This window comes from Labeo rohita, chromosome 8 (genome assembly GCF_022985175.1).
Source record: "Labeo rohita strain BAU-BD-2019 chromosome 8, IGBB_LRoh.1.0, whole genome shotgun sequence".
In the NCBI taxonomy this organism is placed as follows: Eukaryota; Metazoa; Chordata; class Actinopteri; order Cypriniformes; family Cyprinidae; genus Labeo; species Labeo rohita.
In genome coordinates, this window is record NC_066876.1 from 28,549,017 (window position 1) to 28,572,808 (window position 23,792).

The 23,792-nt window shown below is 33.4% G+C and overlaps 1 protein-coding gene across 1 annotated transcript in view; it reads left to right on the forward strand.

Moving 5' to 3' along the window:
* Positions 1–23,792, forward strand: part of med27 (mediator complex subunit 27) — an 82,615-nt gene that overhangs the window by 53,124 nt on the left and 5,699 nt on the right. Inside the window, exon 5 of the mRNA XM_051117471.1 lies at positions 16,354–16,461. Within this exon, the coding sequence (XP_050973428.1) occupies positions 16,354–16,461 (108 nt within the window). The remainder of the gene's footprint in view (positions 1–16,353; positions 16,462–23,792) is intronic.

The window sequence follows — 23,792 nt, forward strand, 5'->3', positions numbered from 1 at the left end:
TTTTAGCTTAGTTTCTTTTCAACTCATCAGTTGAGAACCACTATATTAGAGGTGAACTTGTTAGTTTGTGTTCCTGTCCCTTTCCTGTAGGTGTACAAATAGCAGTGAATATAAGGGAGGGTTAAAAACATCACAGTGTGGTACACATCTGTCTTTTATAACAAGAGGCAATCAAGCTTTCTCCTCAGCAGTGCTGCATCTCTTTAAAATCAGTTTTGTAAACAGGCACGGCTGTGCAGAGTGCGATGGCATTAATTGGGGCACGGGACGGCTCTCTACGGGCAGATTCTGCCTAACAGCCTTGCCTGACCATAATTAAGGGATGTTAATTAGCATGGAAAATGCGTCTTTCTCAGGCCCTCTACCTGCTTTAGTTGGCCCTGTAATTCCATTAGCTTAACCTCGCACCCTCTTCCATGACAGTTATTAACTATATGCAGAAACGACGTACGATATCCTTTTTTTTTTTTTTTTTTTTCTCAGAGCAGTGGAGAGATGCATTTTAGATCTTAAAACTGACTTTTAAATGTGCTGCCACAAACTGGAGCTTGTCACTCCTGCAGCGGTCCGGATCAAAGCGAGTTACGAACGTGAACCGTCCCACAGGATTCTGCCTGAGTTACAGACGTAGAGTGTGTATGGAAATGAACATACATATAGGCAGTTGAACAGAAATGCTTTTAACTGGCTTCAGTAGAATGTATAGTTTTTAGGCCTCTTTACCGATGGTAGTGATTTTGAGCTTTAGATTCCAGAAAGGTCTCTCATCTCACGCATATTCCCATATCTGCATCTATTTACCACTCTAGAATCCTTGTTCTGATTGGTTAAAGCATTCCGCGGTCAAATTTTTTTTTTTCTTTTTTTTTTTTTTTTCTTATTTTCAATTATTTAAATATTGTGACAGCTAAAAAGCATAATTGATCAATGTACAGTTCTGTTCAAAGACTTGGGCTCAGTAGGAGTGTTTTTTTTTTTTAAGGAAGAATTCAATACTTTTATTAATTAAATAGATCGAAAATAGCAGTAAAGACATTTGTAATTTGTAAAAAATTACAAATTATAGAAATAAATTCTGTTTTTTTTTTAAACTTTCTATTAATCAAAGAATCCTAAAATAAAATGAGTTTACATTAAAATGAGTGGCACAACTGTTTTTAACATTGATAATAAGAAATGTTTGTTGACCAGCAAATCAGCATATTAGAATGATTTCTGAATGATCATGTGACTGGATACTTGACTGAGACAATTTCTGAGAAATAAAGTCAGAATTGCAAGATATAAACCCGCAACTCTGGGAAGTAAAGTGGCAATTCCGAGAAGTAAAGTGGCAGTTCCAAGAAGTAAAGTGGCAGTTCCGAGAAATAAAGTCAGAACTGCAAGATATAAACCCGCAATTCTGGGAAGTAAAGTGGCAATTCCGAGAAGTAAAGTGGCAGTTCCGAGAAGTAAAGTGGCAGTTCCAAGAAGTAAAGTTGCAGTTCCGAGAAGTAAAGTTGCAGTTCTGAGAAATAAAGTCAGAATTGCAAGATATAAACCCGCAATTCCGAGAAGTAAAGTGGCAGTTCTGAGAAATAAAGTCAGAATTGCAAGATTTAAACTAGGGATGTAACGATTACCTGTTTGACAATAAATCATGATAAAATTCCCCACGGTTAGTATTACCGTTTCATATTTCAATTATCATTAAAACCGTATTTGGCGTATGTTTTAAAAGAGTGCTAAGGGCGTAGGCGCCAATCGAGCACTCACGGAAAAACACGAGGTAGTCTCTGTTAATTTTAATCAATAAGAAATGCATTGCAGCTTTTACGACTTTATTCTCATTTTCATAGTTCATTTGAAGCCGTTTTTGGCGTTATTTTGGCAAATGTCAAGAGTGCATTATTGTATGAGAGGGTGCCAGCATGAATCCTCTCGGCTTGCAGCTGGCTTCCTCTCCCATATATATAGTGATCATGGCTCTGCGCTCCCTCAGATATTACGTGTGCGCCCTCAAACACTGTCCTGTGTATGTGCAAAGAAGTGCTTATTGTAAACAGGTATTTATTAAATCATTTTATTTAGTGAAGCACAACCCTCATCGAAAGAACGTGTGTATTATTTGGTAACTTTGCAGTCCTTTTGGGGGATGGGCACCCACCAACAGAAATCGGGAATTATAATGAATATATGAATGAATGAATTATATGAATGTACCTCTGAAGGTACCTCTGAACGGCATTTTGTTTTCACCTTTGCTCCAAATCATACCAAAAGCAGTGTTCTTAATCGCAGTGCTGCTCTATCCACGGAGTTCACAGGAAACAGCTGTAATTCAGCTTTTCCATAAGCGCCATCTAGTGTCATACAGTAGATTTACAGAGACTTGCATTTACATTCAGCTTGTGTGCAGTTTTTGTCTAGCCAAAAAAACGGACTGAATTTGCATGCCCTGCTGTAGCCAAAATTTTGACCGGTTGATGAAAAACAGGCTTAAGTGGATTCTACACATTTTAACAATTCAGACCAGTTATCTAGATTATTTATGGAACAGATAAAATGCATATAATAATTTATTAAATCAGTTATCATTTTGACTTAACCCTTTTCTTTATTTAAAGGCTGAAATGTGATGTTTATCTTTTTTTTTTGCTGTTTTCATTCTTTAGTTGAAAATTTACATTAGATATTTGAACATGCTATTAGTTAATTAGTCTGGACATCATTGGTAGGCTACTGTTGTTGTTGTTTTAGTGATTATGCAAACAAAAAGTCATTTTATTAGTTGTTTGTTGATTTAAAATATAAAACTTGGTGAAGTGATGTATGTGTCAGTACTTTTTTGAATATTTCCAGTACATTTTAACAATACCGTGATAATACTGATAACCGTGATAATTTTGGTTTCTATAATCGTGATCAGAAATTTTCATACCGTTACATCCCTAATTTAAACTTATATATATATTATGCTTATAACAAGATATAAACAATTCCGGGAAGTAAAGTTGCAATTCCGGGAAGTACGTTTGCAATTCCGGGAAGTAAATTCGCAATTCCGGAAGGTAAACTTGCAATTCCAGGAAATAAACTTGCAATTCCAGGAAATAAACTTGCAATTCTAAGAAGTAAAGTCAGAATTGCAAGATATAAACTTGCAATTCTGGAAAATAAAGTTGCAATTCCGGGAAGTAAAGTTGCAATTCCGGCAAGTAAAGTTGCAATTCCAGAAAAAGTAAAGTCACAATTCCGGCAAGTAAACTTGCAGTTCTGCAAAGTAAAGTTGCGATTTCGGCAAGTAAAGTCGCAATTCCGGGAAATAAAGACGAAATTCTGAGAAATGAAGTTACAATTCAGATACAAACTCACATTTGCAAGAAAAGCCAGAATTGCAAGTTTTTATGCCACAGTTCTAACTTTGTCTCACAATTGTGAATGTTCACGGGAGTCAGATCCACATATGAACCTACAGCTGAGTGTGTCAAAAGGCATGCGCTAGCTTGCTAGTCCACACGACTCAAGCTACTTCCCCTCTTGTTTCCTTACGTTCCCTTTCCACCTTGACTGAATCCATTGTGGACTGGTTGTGTCTGGTTGGTCAGCCCAAAGGTTCAACTGGAGCAGAGTCAAACAATTGTTTGTTAATTGAATTTTAAAGTGACCTTGTTCTGTTATTGATCTACATTAAAAATATTTTTCCCGCCTCAAGGTCGCTACTGCCACGGCAGTCAGAACCTCGGGGGCGGATGGGCGTGAGGCAGCGTTCCGACTGCGGAATATTGACAGTATTCCAGAACGACCTCTGAGTGTGGGATTGTGCTGATGAGGACAGAAGCGGCGTGAGGTGGAGAGGTCAGAGCAGGTCGTACTCAGAGAGGTGGAAGAGGCTATTGGAAAACACCCCTCTTTGCACTCAGGGGCATTATGGTGTGTCAGCTTGTTCCTCGTGTTTTTTTGATGGTACAGTAAGCTGCGCTGAAAGCTAATGAGGTGGACACTCTCAGAGACCTCAGCTGTGGCGTTCAGATTTCCAGGATTGTCAAAATAGTGCAATTTGTGCACCTCAAAATCTGTTGTACTGACATTTTTCCCTAAAAACAGCTCCCCCCGGTGCTATTTGGAGCGCTGTGACAACCCTGTTAGGTATAAAATGAGATGCCACCTTTACATCTGCCATTAACATGCGTTCACATTTGTATCACATTTGACAAAATTAAAAGTGTTCTGGGATTGATTCTGACCACATTTGTCTATATCAAAGAGTCATTATCCGAGTTTTTTTCATCATGCTCTATTTGTGTTGCAGCTTCTTCTCTTTTTCTTTTTATTCAGCCCTCGCAATGTGAAAAAGGCAACATGCAATTCTTCCCGCAGGATCTGGTCATCCGTTTTAATGAACAATATCCCATGAGTTAGTCCACTGGACTACACTTGGAATCTCTCGTTTATCTCCCCAAATCCTCCCTCACATCTCTGTCCTGGTCTATTTTTGCAGGAGCACTTTAAAACCTTATTTTTGATGCTGTTTTTCAATTCTAATCCCTTCTAATAGGGTCTTAAAGGAGATACACACATACATAATGTAACAGAAATGTTTTTAAACATAAATACTGTATAAATACACACACTTTTTAATACATGCACTTTTTTTGAAATTGTAAAAAAAAAAAATTTAAATGACAGAGGCAGTTCGGACAGGCCATCAAGTTCTCACATTTTATTTTATTTTATTTTTTGTATTTTTTTTTGTTTTTGGTTTGGCTTGGATTATTTTATTATATTTTATTGGGTGGAGGGGCCATGTTTTCACATTTTATTCTCTTTTTTTTTTTACTTTATTTATCACTTCTAAAATGTTTCTCACATTTTATTTTATTCTGGAAATATTTATAATTAGCTAAAACTTAATCTAGAACAAACTTACATACATACCTACCTACTTGTTTATTTATTTTTATTTATTTATTTTTTTATATATTTATTTATGCTTACATTGTTTTTGTATGTTTGTTTTTTGGGGGCATCATGTTCTCACATTTTATTTTATTTTTTGTTTGTTTTTGGTTTTTATTTTATTTAATTTTATTTTACTTTATGTATTTTATTTTATTTTCACCCCTAAAATGTTTCACATATTTTATTTTATTCTGGATTTAATATTTGTTATTAGCTATAACTTAATCTAGAACTTGTTTTTGTTTGTTTTTTGGGGGGAGGGGCCATGTTTTCACATTTTATTTTATTTTTTTTTTTATTTTATTTTATCTTATTTTATCTTATTTCATCTTATTTTATTTTATTTTAATCACCCCCTAAACATTTTATTGTTAAACTTAATTTAGAACTTACTTGGTTATTTATTTATTTGTGTTTAGATTGTATTTGTTTGTGTTGTTTTTGTTTTTTGCCGTCATGTTCTAACATTTGATTTTTTTTGTTTGTTTTTGCTTTGCTTTTTTTCGTTTGTTTTGTTTTTTTTGTTTTATTTGTTTTTATTTATTTTTTTGTAATACATTCATTTATTTATTTCCCGTTTTGCACAATAATGTGTAATTGGATGCAAAAGCTAAATATCTGCTAAATATATAAAGTTAAATATCCGGATACTGCCCTGATACAAAACACATGCAACTGTCAGATGTAAAAGGTCTTTTATTTCCCCCGGTTCTGCCGAAGTGAATGCAGTCGTGTTTTAGAAACGAGCTGAAAAGCATACAGTAGAACGTTTCAGCTGAACACGAAACTTATTTTAGTCTCGAGCGACTTGAATGAGGATCCATTTTTCTCAAAGGAGAGGTCATGGGGAGCAGGACGCTTGGCCACGTTCTCGCCTGGCTTCTTTCCTTCCTTGTTCGCAGCTGATTTGAGATCTCACTTGTTGCTTAGAAACTGTTTCTTTTTTGTCCAATCTCACAGTTTTTGCCACTTTCCCCTCCCTCTCGGCGGCCCACTCTCACTCCAAATAAAAAATACCATCTGCCGCCATTGCGATCCAGTCGTTCGGGATGCACTTAAGATCAGCTAATGAACCTTTCCAGGACACCCTGACGTTTACCACACTCGAAGTCAACCTCTTTTCTTTCTAGTATTTATGTTTCTCTGGCCCATGGCCAGAAACGTACTTTCCCAATAGCTTATAGCTAAAAAAACGTGCCTAGAAATAGCTATTGACGCTACTAACTGGCTTCACACCTAGAATTACGGCGAGGGATTTGGCTTTTTTTTTTCGTTTCGATAGATCACGAGAAATTGCTTGAGTCACACTGGCGAGCTACTATTTCTCTAGTGCTGAAAAGTTCAGGTTTGATGAGTACAAGTTACGGCTTTTTGAGGTTGTTTTTCTTTTAATATGTCTTGCGTCAGTGATTCACGCATCAGCGGTGTGTTTTAGGAAGCTGGGATATATTAACCTCGCTGTAGCAGTGCGGTTTCATTCGGAGGCCTTTGATCAACTCCTGAAATCCTGCTTTAAGGGATCATGGTTTTTGGGGAAGGCGATGGAGATCAGCTGTGCTTCTCTGCGCAAAACAAAATAGTGTTATCATAAATTACAATTTTAAGTTGGGTGCATGGAAGAAAAACTAAAATAGTTTAAAGAAAAATCCAGTTTGTATATAAATAGAGATGTACCTTCGTTCAAAGGTTTCTTTGTCCAAAACATTTGTTTGATGTTATCTGACATGATCTGATTCACAGAAAGTTTCTAGAATTGTATATTAAATAATATGCAGTGAATGTCATTGTTAGACAAGCGGGCAGTATGAAAACAATGCGTGGTGTCCTCTGTCCACAGCCTCTATAAATCAGTTTCTCTTAGAAATCATGTTGTGGTGAAACAAGACAAAAAGAAAAAGAAACTCAGCATGTGGGGAAAAAATGCGTGTGAAGTTTCTGTGAAGTTCTGTGCCTCCACCGGCTGGTGATCAGTGGTGGTTTTATTGCTGCGGCACTCAGCAGGATTCTTATGAAAGGAGAAGAAAGACCAGAAGGCATTATTCACTCTATATGAGAATCTAACATAACACTTTTTCACTTTTTTTATTTTATGTTGTTATTTAATTCTATTATTATATTTTTCTTTTTGTTTTTAGTTTTGTTTGGATTTTTTTATTTATTTATTTTTTTTTAAGATTTATGTTATGTAATTATTTATACATCATACTCATGTTGGACCATCATGTTCTGACATTTTATTTTATGTTGGAAATATTTATAATTTGCTAAGAAGTATTCTTTTTTGATTGATTGTGGAGTTTTATTTAGATTGATTTATTTTTATTAGTTTGTTCATCGCTTCTGTTGGGCCATCATATTCTCTTTTTTTTGTTTTGTTTTATATTTAAAATATTATATTTTAATTTATTTTTACATTTTGCTTGCTTTTTGTTTTTATTTTTGAAAAAAAAAAAAAAAAAAACTGCTTTCGGCTTCAGTCTAAAAAAAATTTTTGTTTATTTATTACCCTTGTTGAGCCATCATGTTCTTTTGTATTTTGTTCTGCAAATATTTACAATTAAGTAAAACTTATTCTAGAACTTACTTTGATTTTTTCTTTGAGTTTTTGTTTTGTTTTATCTTAATTTATTAAATATTTTATTTTTATTGTTTGCTTGTTTTGTTTTTAGTTTTAATTTAATTTTAATTTTTTTTAAACTTTAATTTTTTTATTTATTTATACATCACCCCGAGCCATGTTCTTAGATTTTTTTTTTATTTTGTTCTGAAAATATTTGTAAGTAACTAAAACTATATATATATATATATATATGTGTGTATGTATATGTATATGTATATGTATGTATGTATGTGTGTGTATATATATATATATATATATATATATATATATATATATATATATATATATATATATATATATATATATATGTGTGTATATATGTGTGTGTGTGTGTGTGTGTGTGTGTGTGTGTCTATATATGTGTCTGTATATATGTATGTATATATTTTATCATATTTTGAAAATATTTCCTCTTACCTCTGTTACCTCTATTTTATTTAATTTTTGTTATATTTTAGATCTAATTTTCATTTTATTTATTTATTTATTTATTTATTTATTTATTTATTTATTTATTTATCACCTTTGTTGAGCCATCATGTTCCCAGATTAGGGCTGAAACGATTTCTCTAGTAACTCGAGTAACCCGAATACAAAAAATCAAGGCAAATTATTTTTACAAATATTAAAATATTAAGTGAGTGACTTTTTAGACAGCACATTGCCTGTTTTTGCTCTATTTCACCAACAAATTACCCTTCCAAACACAGCCACAGCACTGTATTGTGTCTTTGAGCAACATGACGGTGTTTTGTTCTAGAATGCCTCAATTTTTAATTTATGCCTTGGTTTTAGGTTGTAATGTTTACCTTTTACTAAAGTAATGTAAATTTGATATATACAAAAATCTATTTCACATTACTTTTTTTTCACATTATTATTTTTTATTGATATATTTATTGTTGCATTTTGAATGTAATTTGGCAAATAAATGCATTAAATGGGTTTAGATTTTATGGTTATTAATGTATGCAATTTCAGCAATAAAAATGTTCATTTTTCTAAAAAGGAAACAAATTAGAGACCTATCTTATTTTCTCTTGTATATTTTGTATTGCTCTTTAATAAAGAAAAATTACTTCTTATCCGATTACTCAATTAATCGATGGAATAATCAGTAGAATACTCGATTACTGAAATAATTGATAGCTACAGACCTATCCCAGATTATTTTTTTTAAATTTTGTTCTGTTAACTTCTTGTTAACGTATTCTAAAACTTATTTTAATTGTAATATTATTTTAATCACTCTAAAAGAATCTGTGTTTTTAACCCTCAATAAGTTTCATAATAAATATATTTAATGTACACACGATTGGGTTGTTTTGACCCAGCGGTTGGGTTAAATATGTTGATTAAAAATGACTATATTTCTTGCTTAAAATGAACCCAAAACAGGTTGGAAATTAACATTAATTAATAATATATATTTTTTATGAATTAACATATGATAATAATGATAATAACAAATCACCCTTTGATTACTCCTGATGCCTCTAGTAAGTGTCTGATTTTTTTTTTTTAATTTACAGCCTATTTTGGGTTCATTTCAAGCCAGCCATATAGTAATTTATAACAATAGTTGAGTTAAATAAAACTACACAAAAGGTTGGGTTAAACATTTAACCCAACTGCTGGGTCAAAACAATCCTGTTGCAGAGTTTGTCCATGTTTGATCCAGCACTGGATGATTTTGTTTTGAGTGTAGGATATGTGTGCATGTTTTTCTTTACATATTTGCTTTCTTCCCTAAATGCACTTTTTTAAGGCAGCTGTTATAAGTGAACAAAAAATAACTGCTTTCGTTTTTGGGCATCCACCCTCTAAGTCTTTTCTAAGCCTTTCTGGTAAGAAAAATAATATTTCAATTTACATTTGGGAGAACTATGACTTTAAAGGCTGTCAGGGGTAATGGATTCAGGCTGTGAGTGCTGGTGTCGGCTGCCAGCGCCAAGCGGCTCCGGGCAGAGGCCAGGCGTTCAGCTACTCTGACAGACATGAATTTAATAAGCAAACCTTAAAGCGGGAAAAACATGTGTTGTGAGGGCTCACAGAGTACCAACGCGTCTGAATGGGTATTTCTACTGAATTTTGACATGATTGATCATGTCTGCAGAGTTTCTTTTTTCCCACACTGTTGAGTTTTGAAGGTTTGTGTATGTGTGCACCAGTGTGCTATACCTGTACTCTCTTGTTTGCTTGATGTTGGGTGATTGAAGGAGCCTCGTGTGGTGGTCTTAAAGAAAAAATTATTTCACTTACTCATGTTGTTCCAAACCTTTGACTTCCTTTCTGTTGGACATGTTTTTTCTGTATTCCTAGTATATTACTCTTTCCTTGTCTAAAAATGTAATTGCTTGTTTTGAGTTTTTTTTTTTTTCCCCCCATTCACCTTTTTTCTGAACATTGACGTCTTGTCCGAATAATGTTGAAACAATGATTCTTTACCATGGTTAGCAGCACATGAGCGCTTGATATAAGCAGAATTTGGGGTATTTTGTTTACGTGATAACAGCACGTATTATTTTAACAGATGTAATTATTTCACCACAGTATATTAACATAGGCGCATGCTTGTTTTCTTATGTCAGTTTGACAAAGAATGCAATGCATACAGTGCCAGACACGGACAGATTTGCTCGTGTGCAAAACAAGTACTTTGTCTTTCCAAACATGTAAGACCTTTGTTAATCTTCTGACCACAAATTAAATATTTTTGATAAAATCCGATAACTTTCTTACCCTGGATAGACAGCAATGCAACTGACATGTTCAAGGCCCAGGAAGGTAGTAAGGACATTGTTCATCCTGAATGTTATGAAGCTACAATAGCATTGAAAACAAAAGTAACGACTTTATTCAACAATTCCTTTTCTTCCGTTTTCAACGCATATCCTTGCTACCTTTGTGGGTTATGAATGTGGTAGTTGTGTTGCTGTCTATGCAGGGTCAGAAAGCTCTCAGATTTCATCAAAAACATCTTAATTTGTGTTCTGAAGATGAATGAAGGTCTTACGGGTTTGGAACGAGGTGAGGGTCAGTAATTGATGACAGAATTTTCATTTTTCGGTGAACTATCCCTTTAAACGGTGTTGTTACTGTTAACTAAAGCTATTAAAAATCATTTTTAATCATTTGAAATAAAGCTGATATAAAATAAAATATGAATATTAGATGAACAACTTTAAAAAATTTGAAAACATTATTTTGGAAAAATCATTTGAGGAAAAAAATAGAATAGATAAATAGAAATTACTAAATTACTTAAACTAAAAATGAAAGGCGAATAGAAATATAAAAATAACAACAACAAAGTAATAAAAATGACAAAAGCACGTAACAAAATTGCTAAAACTAAAAATACAATTAAAATAAAAACTGAAAAATACAATTCAAAATAATACTATAATAGTATATAAATAATCAGTGTTACTTTGGAAGTTTGGAAACTTTACAGATTACAGGTTACCCTATTTAAAATGTAATAAGAAGTGCAGCTATTTTGATTACTTGATTAAAGTAATGTAACTGATTACATTTGATTACTTTTGATTATTTTCGAAATTTAAATTGACATTTTTCAGAATTTTTCTTAGCTGTTAATCGTTTTCAGACATTTAAAGCAGGCAGGGTTTACCTTACAGTAGTATTTAACACTGATTACTGTCTTTCAAAATCCTTCATTATCTGAATTAAGATTATAATGATTTAATTTAAAAGCACAGCACACCATGTATCGTTAAAACGTTGCGGAGACTAGTTATTAATTAGAGTTAAATCACAAAACAAAACACAAATTGTGTCCCTGCTTTGCATATACAACTGATGAACATCTCTGATTTTAATAAGGAGGGAAAATAGACATGGACTGATTAGAACCCAAAACTGTTTAAGAGTACGAATGTTTATTGCATATCTATGCATTTATTCACTGATGTGAAGAATTTGGGGAATACTATCTGTCCTATAGTAATAAAGGCAAAAACGCCAAGAAAAAAAAGTGTCCCACCCACTTTTTAATATTTTAAACTCCTGAAACATTGTTTTCTCATATTTTAGAGCAGTCAATGCAATTTTGGAGAAATCAATCTAATATGTATGTCTGTGAAAATATTCAGATGTAAACCCCTTTTTTATGATTTTTAACTAGTCAACTTGAAAATGTAACTACAACACGATTCAAGTAACTTTTTCTTTAATAACCCTCTAGTTAAAGGGGTCATCGGATGCCCATTTTCCAGAAGTCGATATGGCTCTTTAGGGTCTAAACTTTCAATGGTAGTGTAAAACAGCACCCTTTTTACCTTGCCAAAATGAGCTCTGCAAAAATCATCCCTTTCTGAGGGGATTGTTCCTTTAAATGCAAATGAGCTCTGCTCACCCCGCCCGTCTTCTCTCTGAGGAGTGACGTGCTGCTGTGAGAGATTGTTTACTTTAGCCACATTTAGCGTGTTTAGCTGCAAAACTTGCTAACTAGCACGTTATTAGGAAAGGTGATTGCAGAGATAAAAAAAAAAAAACCTTATACTCACTTCTGCTGTAAGTGAAGCAGGATCACGAATGATTTGCACGAACATAGACGGATTTATGTTGATCGAGAGGCGCATTCCCTTCACAAACAAATGTAATCCATTGAATCTGAGATATTCTTATCTAACTTACATCCCTGCTCCGGCATCGAAACAATGGAGGTTGGACTGTTACAGCTGATCTGAGGTGAAACGCTCATGTCAATCAACTATCGCGGGAGCGGCCTCTGTCGGTGTGACGCCACAATGACAGGCATCTGACAATGGCTTGATTTGAAAAAGGGGATATTATTTTTACAGATTAATTAAAAACTACTGCATGGATTTTTATCATTATAGGGTAGTTTTGTACATACACCGCCAGTATTAATGTTCAAACATGTAAAAGTGAAGTTTGCATCCGATGACCAATTTAAAGAAAATTCTATTCCAAGTGCACCACACATGAAGTTGTCAACATAATGTAAATTTTAAACAAATCACTTGCTAAATAACTTTGCAGAAAAGATGCATTCACTACAACTACATCTTGTACAAACTTGTCTTACACATTTTATAAGTTAAGAAATAATGAGGAAAATGGTTAAAAAAATCTCAAAAGTCAAGGCAATGGCAATTCAAATTCAAAATGACTTAAGGTATGTCACCAGGAGACTATTATTAACTATAAATGTTGTGTAAAACAATGAACAGCAGCTTTCAGCCTGTCATCATGATGCAAAAATGAAATATCAGACATATAGTAGTAGTTCTTCACAGGTTTCTTCTTCGAATGCACTTTCCATTGCTTATTCTATGAAAACATGGACATGTTGACTGTTGGACTCGCGTCTCTTGGAGCGTCTCATTCATGAAACGGCATTGTAAAAACACGGAACTCAAGCTAAAAGAAGTTCACTGCCCTTTTCTTGCACGTTTTTCCTATTCCGCTGCCCGCGTCACATCTTTGTCAACACAAAAGCGCATTCTGTGGATTGTTCTTTTCTCTTTACTGTTGTCATTGGCATATTGTCCAAGTGTCTAATTCTAACATTAAAGAATAAAATCGTGGCAAAACATTACTTTTGAATGAATCAATAAATCTGAAAAATCGCCCAGCCCTGACTGATTGTAGGAGAAATTAGGTTGAAACATTTACTTGGAGACCATATTTACATACGTTAATAAAGGCTGAGAAAGCGCATCTCCATTTCTCATAGTACCCAATCTCCTCTGTAAAAGTTTTCCAATTACCAGGTGTGGGAATCTATGGCTGTGACATCTCTTTCAACGAATATGGTTTGTGTTTACAATCAACTCTTTCACCCAAACAACAAACAATTCATATTCATATATTTATTCATGTATGCATAGAACCTCACTAGATTCTTTCGTTGGACTTCAGTGACATGTTTGTTTTTCTTCATTGACTGCCAGACAATCCATCCGTTGTAATGCTTGTGAAATCTCATTTTAATTCATTCCTTATTTTCTTTCTTTGTAACGAGGATTCACGATAGCACATTCAGCTCTGCCAAACTGAAATCCCTCTTTATAATAGCAGTCCCCTCCATATTGCATTATTGGTTTGGCATTTATAAAAAGTGAGCTCTGAGGAGCCTGAAAACTCTCCTCTGAATCTCAAATGAACTGATATTTCATTTCTTCTGATTCCGAGTTCCTTTTCATGTCAAACTTTGTCACTCGGGTGTTATTTTAGCTGAACTTTATCACGCTGGTCGCCATTGTCCGTCTTTTTTCAGACTGCCTGAGTGCATTCCCCTTTACAGTCAGTGGTGGGGTCAAATCTAGCGGCTTCTGAAAACCTCAGAGGGACCACAAAAAGAAACCGTCTCCACCCTGCCAGCATTCAGACCTGGCCCAGGCCTACCCAGCATCCCTTACTGTGTCTGATACATAAATTATTCAGCAAATGGGGCTCAGGCGAAACCCATTGCTGTTTTGTTCGCGGGACGGTGTTGATATTTAAACAGCTTTGGCAAATACAGCGAGGGGTTGGTTTAAAGATCCTCACCTCTCTTTCTGTCCATGTTGTACTGTGTCTGTTTTTCTCTCAGAGGTGTGTGTAGCGTGAAACCTAAGTGAATGTGAGGATTTAAGAATATTGTACTGGGATTGCCTCAGATTAAACCCATCTTAAGCCAAAAGACTCGAGCGAAACCCCTCCTGACAGCAGATGGTTTCAGGCTGGAGCGTGAACTTTTTTTGGCATGAAAGAAAAAGCAGGTTCTCGGAAGAGAAGAGTTTACGCTTTTTGTTGGGCAAAATTGGCCAAACCAGCCATTTTTGATTTGCAGTTCAACTGTAAATTAAAGATATTTTGGTTGAATGGATAGTAGTTACGGACACCTTTATGTCCCAAAAGTAAATTATTCAGATAAACAAATGAGCTTTTTGAATTTTGTTTATAAAAGGCATATTAAAACTCCATATTACTGCATTTTTAGTGCAATCATTATCATTAATAAAGTAGGACATAATCAAACCTATTTCAGTTTTTATTGTGAAAATGTAATTTAAATAAATGTTTGACATAAAGAAAAATGAAGATCATGTTTTAAAAAATCTGAATATTTTTATTGGTTAAATTCGTAATTTCCAGACAAGCTGTAATTTGTGTCCTAATGTCCTAAAGGTTAATTGTTATTTAAAAAAAAAAAAACAAATGAACTGTTTACATTGTTTATGAAGGTCATATTAAAACTTTTTACCTGGAGTGTCTTTTATTTTTGGTAACTATGTGCATTTTGTGCATAGCTTTATGCATATTTTCAGTCTTAAAATATTAATATTAAATAAGTCCATCATAAAAATATTATTGCATTTTTAGCTTTTTCTAGCATTTACAAAGTAGGAAATAATCAAACCTATTTTAATATTTATTGTGAATATGTCTGTGAATATATTTATTGTGAATAAATATTTGACAAAAAAAAAATAAAATTTCATTTTTAGTCTGAATATTTAGATTGTGCCTTTTATGTCCCAAATGTTAATTTTTAAATAAAATAAACAAGTTAACCTTTTAAATTTAGTTTAGTTTATATTAAAACTTTTTACCATGACTATCATGTATTTATTTTCACAATTTATTTGTATTTTATGCATAGATTTATGCATCTTTTATGCATATTTTCAATCTTAAAGTACTTAAGTTCATCATAAATATATTGAATTTTTTATCATTAACAAAGTATGAAGTAATCAAACAATTTCAATATTTATTGTGAAAATGTCATTTAAATAAATTTTGACTTAAAGAAAAATCAAGATAATTTTTTAAAAATCACATTTTTTTTTAAATTTGTAATTTCCAGACAAACTGTAATTTTGTCAAATAATCCAAAAATGTGGAAAAATTATTTGTGCGTATTTAGTATATGCACCTTTTTATGTCCCAAATTTGAATTATTATAGAAATAAACAAATTAACTTTTTTGTTTATAAAAGTCATATTAAAAGTTGCCACCATGACTATCATTTATTTTCACCAATTTTGTGTATTCTATGCATAGGTTTATGCATATTTTATGCACATTCTCAGGCTTAAAATATTTAGATCCATCATAAAAATATTATTGCATTTTAGCATTTTAACATTAACATTAACAAAGTATGAAATAATCAAACAATTTCAATATTTATTGTAAAATGTCATTTAAATAAATATTTGACATAAAGACACATTTTTTTTAATTCTTTATTTTCCAGACAAGCTGTAGTTTTTTGTTAAATAATCCAAAAATGTAAAAATTTAATTGTGTATATTTAGTATAGGTGCCCTTTATGTCCCAAAAGTTAATTGTTATTAAAATAAACAAATTATTTTTTAAAATAGTTTATAAAGGCTACATTAAAACTTTTTGCTATTACTGTCATTTCTTTTCACTAATTTTGTGTACTTTATGAATAGATTATTTATAGATATTTATTATATATACATATATTTTATATTATTTAAATATATATTGTTATATATAAATATATTTTCTGCATATTTTTAGTCTTAAAATGTTTAAGTCCATCATTTTTTATCATTAACAAAGTAAAGGAATAAACCTATTTCAATATTTAATGTGAAAATGTAATTTAAATAAATATTTTTTTAAAAAAATTAATATTTAAAAAAAAAAATCTAAATATTTCTATTCTTTAAGTTTGTAATTTCCAGACAAGCTGTAATTTTATCAAATAATTCACTGCTGGGGAAATGCTGAAATATCATCCACTCAACTTACCTTCTGTTGTCTTTATTCTCTCCAGGTCACCCTCGGGAAGGTTTTGAAAGCCATCGTGGTAATGAGGAGCCTTTTTATTGACCGCACGATTGTCAGAGGTTATCATGAGAACATCTACTCAGAGGACAAAAAGGTACAACATTTGATTTTGTTACATGTTCAAGTCTAGCTCAAAACACATCTTCGTTCATTTTTTTTTCCCCCATTGAACCTTGAAATTTAGCTTGACTACTTCTGGCTTAGGTAAGGATGTGAAATCCCTGGATTTTTAGCTATTGATAAAAGTCTCTGCACAGCTGTTTAATAATTCACATGATGTGTTCGGCTCTCCCTTGAACATGAAAAGCATGTACGTATGCGATACCCTCTATCCTCACGTCCCCCGTGTCAGGTTGAGCTGCGTCCTCTCATTCATTCTGAAGCGATCTGTACGTCTCTGCGAAAGCCGCAACGTTTGAACGCTCTTTGGTGACACTAATATGAGGTGGCCATCAAAGCTGCGGAGAGGCTTGATCACAGTTAATTATGGCAGCGAATGTGAATCTTCTGAACTGCTTGCCAGGCCGGTGCTTTGTGCTGCGCGCCGCTGGGCCTCTGTGTCCAAACGTGTGTGGTGAGCAATTGCATATTAACCTCCGCAGCTTCATGAAAAAGCTCAAACTGACAGTCGCAGCAACGCTCACACCAGGATATCAATAGTGTGGCCTAAACTGCTCTCATTATGGCGGTAAAAACACATTAGTTAATTGCTGAATGTAGATGAGAATGGTGTGGAATAAAGCATTTGTATACTGTTAACTATATACTGTCCAGTTTACACTGTACACTGCTTATTTTGGTATAACAGTATGCTAGTATGTTGTTGTTAATGCATTTGTCAGTTGCATCAGTCGTAAAGAAATCATGTTTTTTGAGGAAAACATTTCAGCATTTTTCTCCATATAATGGACTGATATGGAGCCCCGAGTTTGAACTTTCAAAATGCAGTTTAAATGTGGCTTCAAACAATCCCAAATGCAGTTGTAAACGATCCCAGCTGAGGAAGAAGGGTCTTATCTAGCGAAACAATTTATTTTCATTAAAAAAAAATACAATTTAAATACTTTTTAATGTCAAACGCTCGTCTTGCCTTTCTCTCCCTGAACTGTGTATTCTGACTCAAGACAGTTAGGGTATGTCGAAAAACTCCAATCGTATTTTCTCCGTCAACTTCAAAAATCTTTTCAAAATCATCCTACATCGCTGCAGAAGTACAGACACAGTTTTGCAAAGTGAACATGCAAAGAAGATCAAACACCCTTAACAAAAAATGTAAAACAGCGATATGGGACGATTTTGAAGTTGAGATGGGAGTTTTTCGACATACCCTAACTGTCATGAACCGGAACAAAAACAGTCCAGGCAGAGTAAGACAAGATGAGCGTTTGGCATTTAAAAGTATATAAATTCTATTATTTTTATTAAAATAACTAGGGTTGGGAATCGTTAGAATATTATTGATTCCGATTCTGATTCTGCTTATCGATTCCCAGTTTCGATTCCAATGTGAATAAAAAATGATATCAAGCATATTTATTCGGTTTCTTTTTTTGCTAAACATTTAGTTGCAGCTGAACACCATGAACAAAAATCAACAGGCTACATAAAAACAAGATTCACTTAAAGGGGTCATCGAATGCCCATTTTCCACAAGTTGATATGATTCTTTAGGGTCTTAATGAAAAGTCTATAATATACTTTGGTTAAAAATTCTCAATGGTTATGTAAAACAACACCCTTTTTCCTTGTCAAAATCAGCTCTGCAAAAATCATCTCATTTTGGTCCAGGCTGCTTTAAATGTTAATGAGCTCTGCTTGTCCCGCCCCCTCTTCTCTCAGTGGAGTGATGAGCCTGTTTAATTTAGCCGCATTTAGCCGCTAAACTTGCTAAATAGCACATTATTAGGAAAGGCGATCGCAAAGATTCATGAAAAACTCTTATACTCACTTCTGCTGTAAGTGAAGCTGGATCATGAATGATTTGCGCGAACACAGACAGATATATGTAGATTGGGAGGCACAGTCCCTTCACAAACAAATGTAATCTACTGCATCTTCAGTGGCTCAGATGTCGGGAGTAAATGACGACCACTATGTTCATTATTACATCCAGCAACACAACATCTCAATCGCTCAATCTGAGATATTCTTGTCTAACTTACATCCCCGCTGCGGCATCGAAACAGAGAGGATGGACTCTGACAGCTGATCTGAGATAAAATACTCATGTCAACTAACGAAATTATTTTTACAGATTAATTAAAAACCACTGCATGGATTTTTATCATTATAGGGTAGATTTGTACATACACTGCCAACACACATTAATGTTCAAACAACGATGACCTCTTTAAGAGCTGTTTGCAAAATAGAGCTGCATGATTCCGGATAAATTGGGTTGTTGTTGTTTTTTTGTTTTTTTTTTTAAGTGGAATTTGTGATTCTCTTACGATTCTGAAGAAGGAAAAAAACATTGAACAACTAAACAAAATCACATGTAGGCCTAATTTATAAAGAAATGATTCAGTGATTCACTTAAGGTTTACTTGGTTCATTACTGGATGAATCAGTGTTTTTGAATGAATGATTAATCAATGAAGTCAAATACATTATTAACTGCCCCCTTTCGCCATCTACTGGCATAACAACGTAATCGATACATTTTTAACATAATTTGAAATGTCAAATTAACTTTCAAAAGGATGATTTACTCTATTTTGATCTCTACCGTACATATCAGAGTTCATATCAGGACTATGAACTTTTATCCCAGTACTTCTGTGATTATTTGAATGTTTGTAACACAGAAACAATGAACTTTGTGGTAGAAAAGACTGTGAAACTGTTTCATTCATATACATGACAGTGGCTCCCTTTAGGTCCGCGGCAACACGAACGCAGATTTGAATTTTCAAATCACACTGGTCGTTCGCTGCACGGAAGAAAGGTTGAGGAATCAAACAGATGAATCATTGTAATTTAGGAACAGAATCACGTTGGTATTTGAATCGTGTTTGTGATCTTTAGCAATCTGTTAAATTAAAATGCTTTGTCATATTGGTGGTGACACCTCTATTGCAAAATGTTATCAAGCTTATCACAAATATTATGGGCTACTTTGCTTTTTCTACTTCTGATCGCAAGTGTAGCCATACTTTGCAGCGCTATGCACTTAGATTAGTGAGCAAGGTCCTGGCAGATCGCTAGGTCAGGTTCTGTTTGAAACAGTTGCGCTGCTTAATATTTTTTTGGAAACTGAAGAAAGAAAGAAAGAAAGAAAAAATGTACTGACCCTACTTTTTTAACAGTAGTATATCTAGTTACAAAAGATTCCTATTTTAAATAAATGCTGTTCTTTTAAATGTATTAAAGAATCCTGAAAAAAGTATGACAGGTTCTTAAAAAAATATTCAAACATAAAAAAAAATAAATCAGCATATTAGAATGATTTCTGATGGATCATTTGACATTGAAGACTGGAGTAATGATAGAAGATACAGCTTTGCAACACAGGAATAGATTCTATTTTAAAGCATATTACAATAGAAAACCACTTTTTTAAATTACAATAATATTTTACAATATTACCGTTTTTTCTGTATTTTTAATCAAATAAATGCAGCCTTGATGAGCAGAAAAGACTTCTTTAAAAAACATTAAAAATCTTACTGATAGGTAAAATATTACATCTAATTTACGGCAAGAGATTTATATTCAACCATTGTTTTTTTTGTTTTTTTTTTTCGTCGTTTGTTTTTTTCAGCTATAAATAAACACAGCCGAGAACAAAAACAAGATTGAGTTTATATATATGCTTATCTTCAGGAAGGAAGCTCAGCCTCTCAACTGTTAACAAACAGTAATTAATTTCTCTTCATTATAGATTTGAAATTATGGAGCTTTAAAATGCGACAAGGTCTTTCTGTTAAAAATACTATTTAAAATTAAACACTGGGTTGAGCAGAAATCAATCAGAGGACAGAAACAGCCAGAAACACATCTTGAAGAATTCTGCCCAAACTTTGCTTTCTTTTCAGATCCATATCAGTTTTTTGTTTTTTGTTTTGTTTTGTTTTGTTTTGTTTTGTTTTGTTTTATTTTATTTTATTTTATTTTATTTTATTTTATTTTTTGTTTTGTTTTCTGCAGAAAACTCCTGCCCTTGAATCAACCTCAGAGGTCTTTTTGGGACTGCGTGAGGTGTCGATTCAGGGCAGAATATCGACAGGCTTTTTTCTTTAAACCCCCTCTCTGGTCCTTCCAATTCAAATGATGCCACATAGCTTACCATAACCACATGCAAGAGGCCCAACAGAGCCCGCCAGAACCTCCAAACACACAAAAAAAAGTGAGAAGAAGGGGTAGGAGAAGGGAAACTATGCTATCAAAGTAGGGCTTCAAAGACTATCTCAGACATCTCTTGGGTAATTTGCGATCCGGCATTCTTTTTACTTCAAAGGGCAGCAGTGTATGGAGGTGGGTTTGAGGACAGAGGGGAGATGGAGTCTGATTTCTCTGATAAATGCTGACACCGGGCCTGTTTGATATTAGAATCAGAGAGCATTTTGATTTGTTGTCGTCTTTGAAAACTCTTCTGATGACCTTCGCTCAACGGGTTGATTAGTGATGGGTTTTCTCGCCCCTGAACAACAGGCCTGACATGAGATGCCGGGCTAGTCGGAACTGACCTTTAAACTGTCAAATGAAGTGTATACATTTTCCAGATCCTGCTAGCATTTTTGTACTCTTTATGCATGCTTAATCTATGCCTCTGCCTCTATTTAATTAGTTTTCTTGGTCTTGATGAGTTTAGTTTACCCGCACAAGTCCTGAGCTCCATGGTGTTTCACTCTTGTTGGCAGGCTTACAAGTCGTGCTTGAAACCATGCAGCTCAGACTTTGTTTTTTGCCCATTTAGATTTTGTTTTTATATTAATTTATGGAAAATTATGATTTTGAGGTTTTTGTTTTCCAAAACTTTTGTTACTTTGGCTTCCGGTTACACCCTGGAGTCATTAATTGTAGATTCTAAATTTAATATTCAAATTCTAATTTCTAGACATAATGAATGGAGGATCCTCTGAGATTGGAACCTTTAGACTCTTTTACAATGGGTGTAATGGGGCAATAATAGAATTTAGACTCCAGGAAAAAAGTGGAGTAACAACCTTGGGTTACAGAATATGAAAACAAAATGCAAACGTAACAAAATAAAAGGCAGACCACCCCTACGCTCCAACTTCTCACATGTGGCAATACCAGGAAATATGGAACATGTTGCATATTGAGCTTTTAAAACCTTTCACTGACTGATCACGTGATTCTTGTTAGAGGCAGGTGAAACAAACTCATCCATACCTACAAAGTCGACGGCATAGAATGAACACAATACGTGAATACTGAACATGTTACAGTATTGAAGTAGTACTGAATGTTTGGGTCAGTTTTTTCAAACTATAAGCAAAATTACACTTGATAGAAGATGTTGAAGGAACAATTCCTTTAAAGAAACAGCTCCTCAAAAACAAGTTAACAAATAGTAATTAATTAAGTAATTAATAGTAAATTAACTCTTTATGGATGTTAAAAATGCAAACTGCTTATTTAAAATTAAACATTGGGCTGAGCAGAAATCAATCAGAAGACTCATCCTGAAGAATTCTGCTCAAATAGAATGTTTTTTCTTCATCTTTAATTGTTTATATTAGGGCCCTATGGAAAATGCGAACAGAATCACGGAATCCAGTCATAAATATGGAATTTACTCTATATTGAGGAATGTCATGGAATTTTTTGGATGAATTAATCAAAAGTAGGTCATTACACTTAAGTCAAATCGCGACATTGACTAGTATCTCTAAATATTAAGCAAAAATTTCGAAATGATTTCAACATCTGTTGTCTCACCAGATGAGGACATAAATACATGAACAACATTTCCAGAACTGCTCTTAAGTTTCTTCATGAGCAATTTTCCATTTCTTTTGAGAGAAACTATCGTCATATCATATATACGCACAGAAATGTAAAGGTATTCATGGCAACCCGTCAAAATAATCATTCAAATTATTAGACATGCTTAAACATAATTTTGTAACAATAAAACAGAAGGTGAGAAAAAAAGAAAACATTTCATAGGGCCCTAAACATGTAATTTTTGTTGAACTTTTAATAAATTGATTTTTTTTTCAACTTTTATATTTTATTTATTTTAATGTAAGTTTGAAATACAAAAAACAAATAAGGGGGAAAGGAAAAGGGAAAGAAAGAAAACAAATCAAATGAAAAAAAAAAAAAAAAAAAACTGAACAGACAGGTCACCAGAGACATCACATATATACACATATATAGTAATTTTCATAATAGGGGTTACTGTCCCAATAGCCCCCCCTCCCTACACACACAAAAGGAAAGGTAACTCAAAAAAGAGGTTCATTCAAGTCCATAGAGTACAGTCAATTTAAGTCCATACAGTTCAGTCCATTCAGTGTACTTCCATTAGGTAAATACTTCACATTTGGAGCAAGGAAAAAATGGTGGAGGAGGGGGGAGGCACATTCACTACAAAGCACTTCTATGTACTATCTGTTTTCACATGTATTAACAATTTTGACCAGTTCTTATAAAATTTACCCATATTTAGTCTTAGAAAAAAGGTAATTTTTTCCATATCAAACATCCTTTACAATCGCTATCCACTCTTCTTTTGTTGGTGGATTCTCATCCATCCATTTCTTAGTTATTGCTTTCTTACTAGCAACCAATAACAGTCTGAGAAGGTACTTGTCTTGAGCATCAAAATCAGTTGGTATGTTTCCTAAATATATGGTACCAAAGCTGTAATCAATCTCAAAACACAGTATTGATTAAATTTTTTTTTAAAAAATTGATTTTAATTGTATCCACAAGTTTCCTACACCCCATGAGGCCTTGCGTCAAAAGTGGGAGCGTCTTCAAGTTTAAAGTAAACAGCTGACAGTAGTGATGGGCAAATGAAGCCTTGTGAAACACTGACATTTAATTCAATTATATTGCTATTTTACCCTTTCTGTTAAGAGTGTTTGATCTTCTTTGCATGTTCACTTTGCAAAGACTGGGTCGGTACTCCTGCAGCGATGTAAAATTAAAACATTTTTGGGAGAAAAAAAACAAACAAAAAACGTAATTTGGGAAAAAATAAAACGGATTTCATAGACCCTATTATATGCTTTTTATTTAATTTTATTTTAAAAACTATTAACTATGCGAACCTAAAAAAATAAATAAATAAATAAAAATAAAAAACTGTTTTTTTTTGTTTTTTTTTTACATCATTATTTAAAGGGGTAATTAACTGTTAATCTTGATGTTATCAAGATTTTTACATCAAAAAACATAATTTTAAAGTAATAAGCTATTTTCGGTCCCGTTTCGACCCTCCTCATC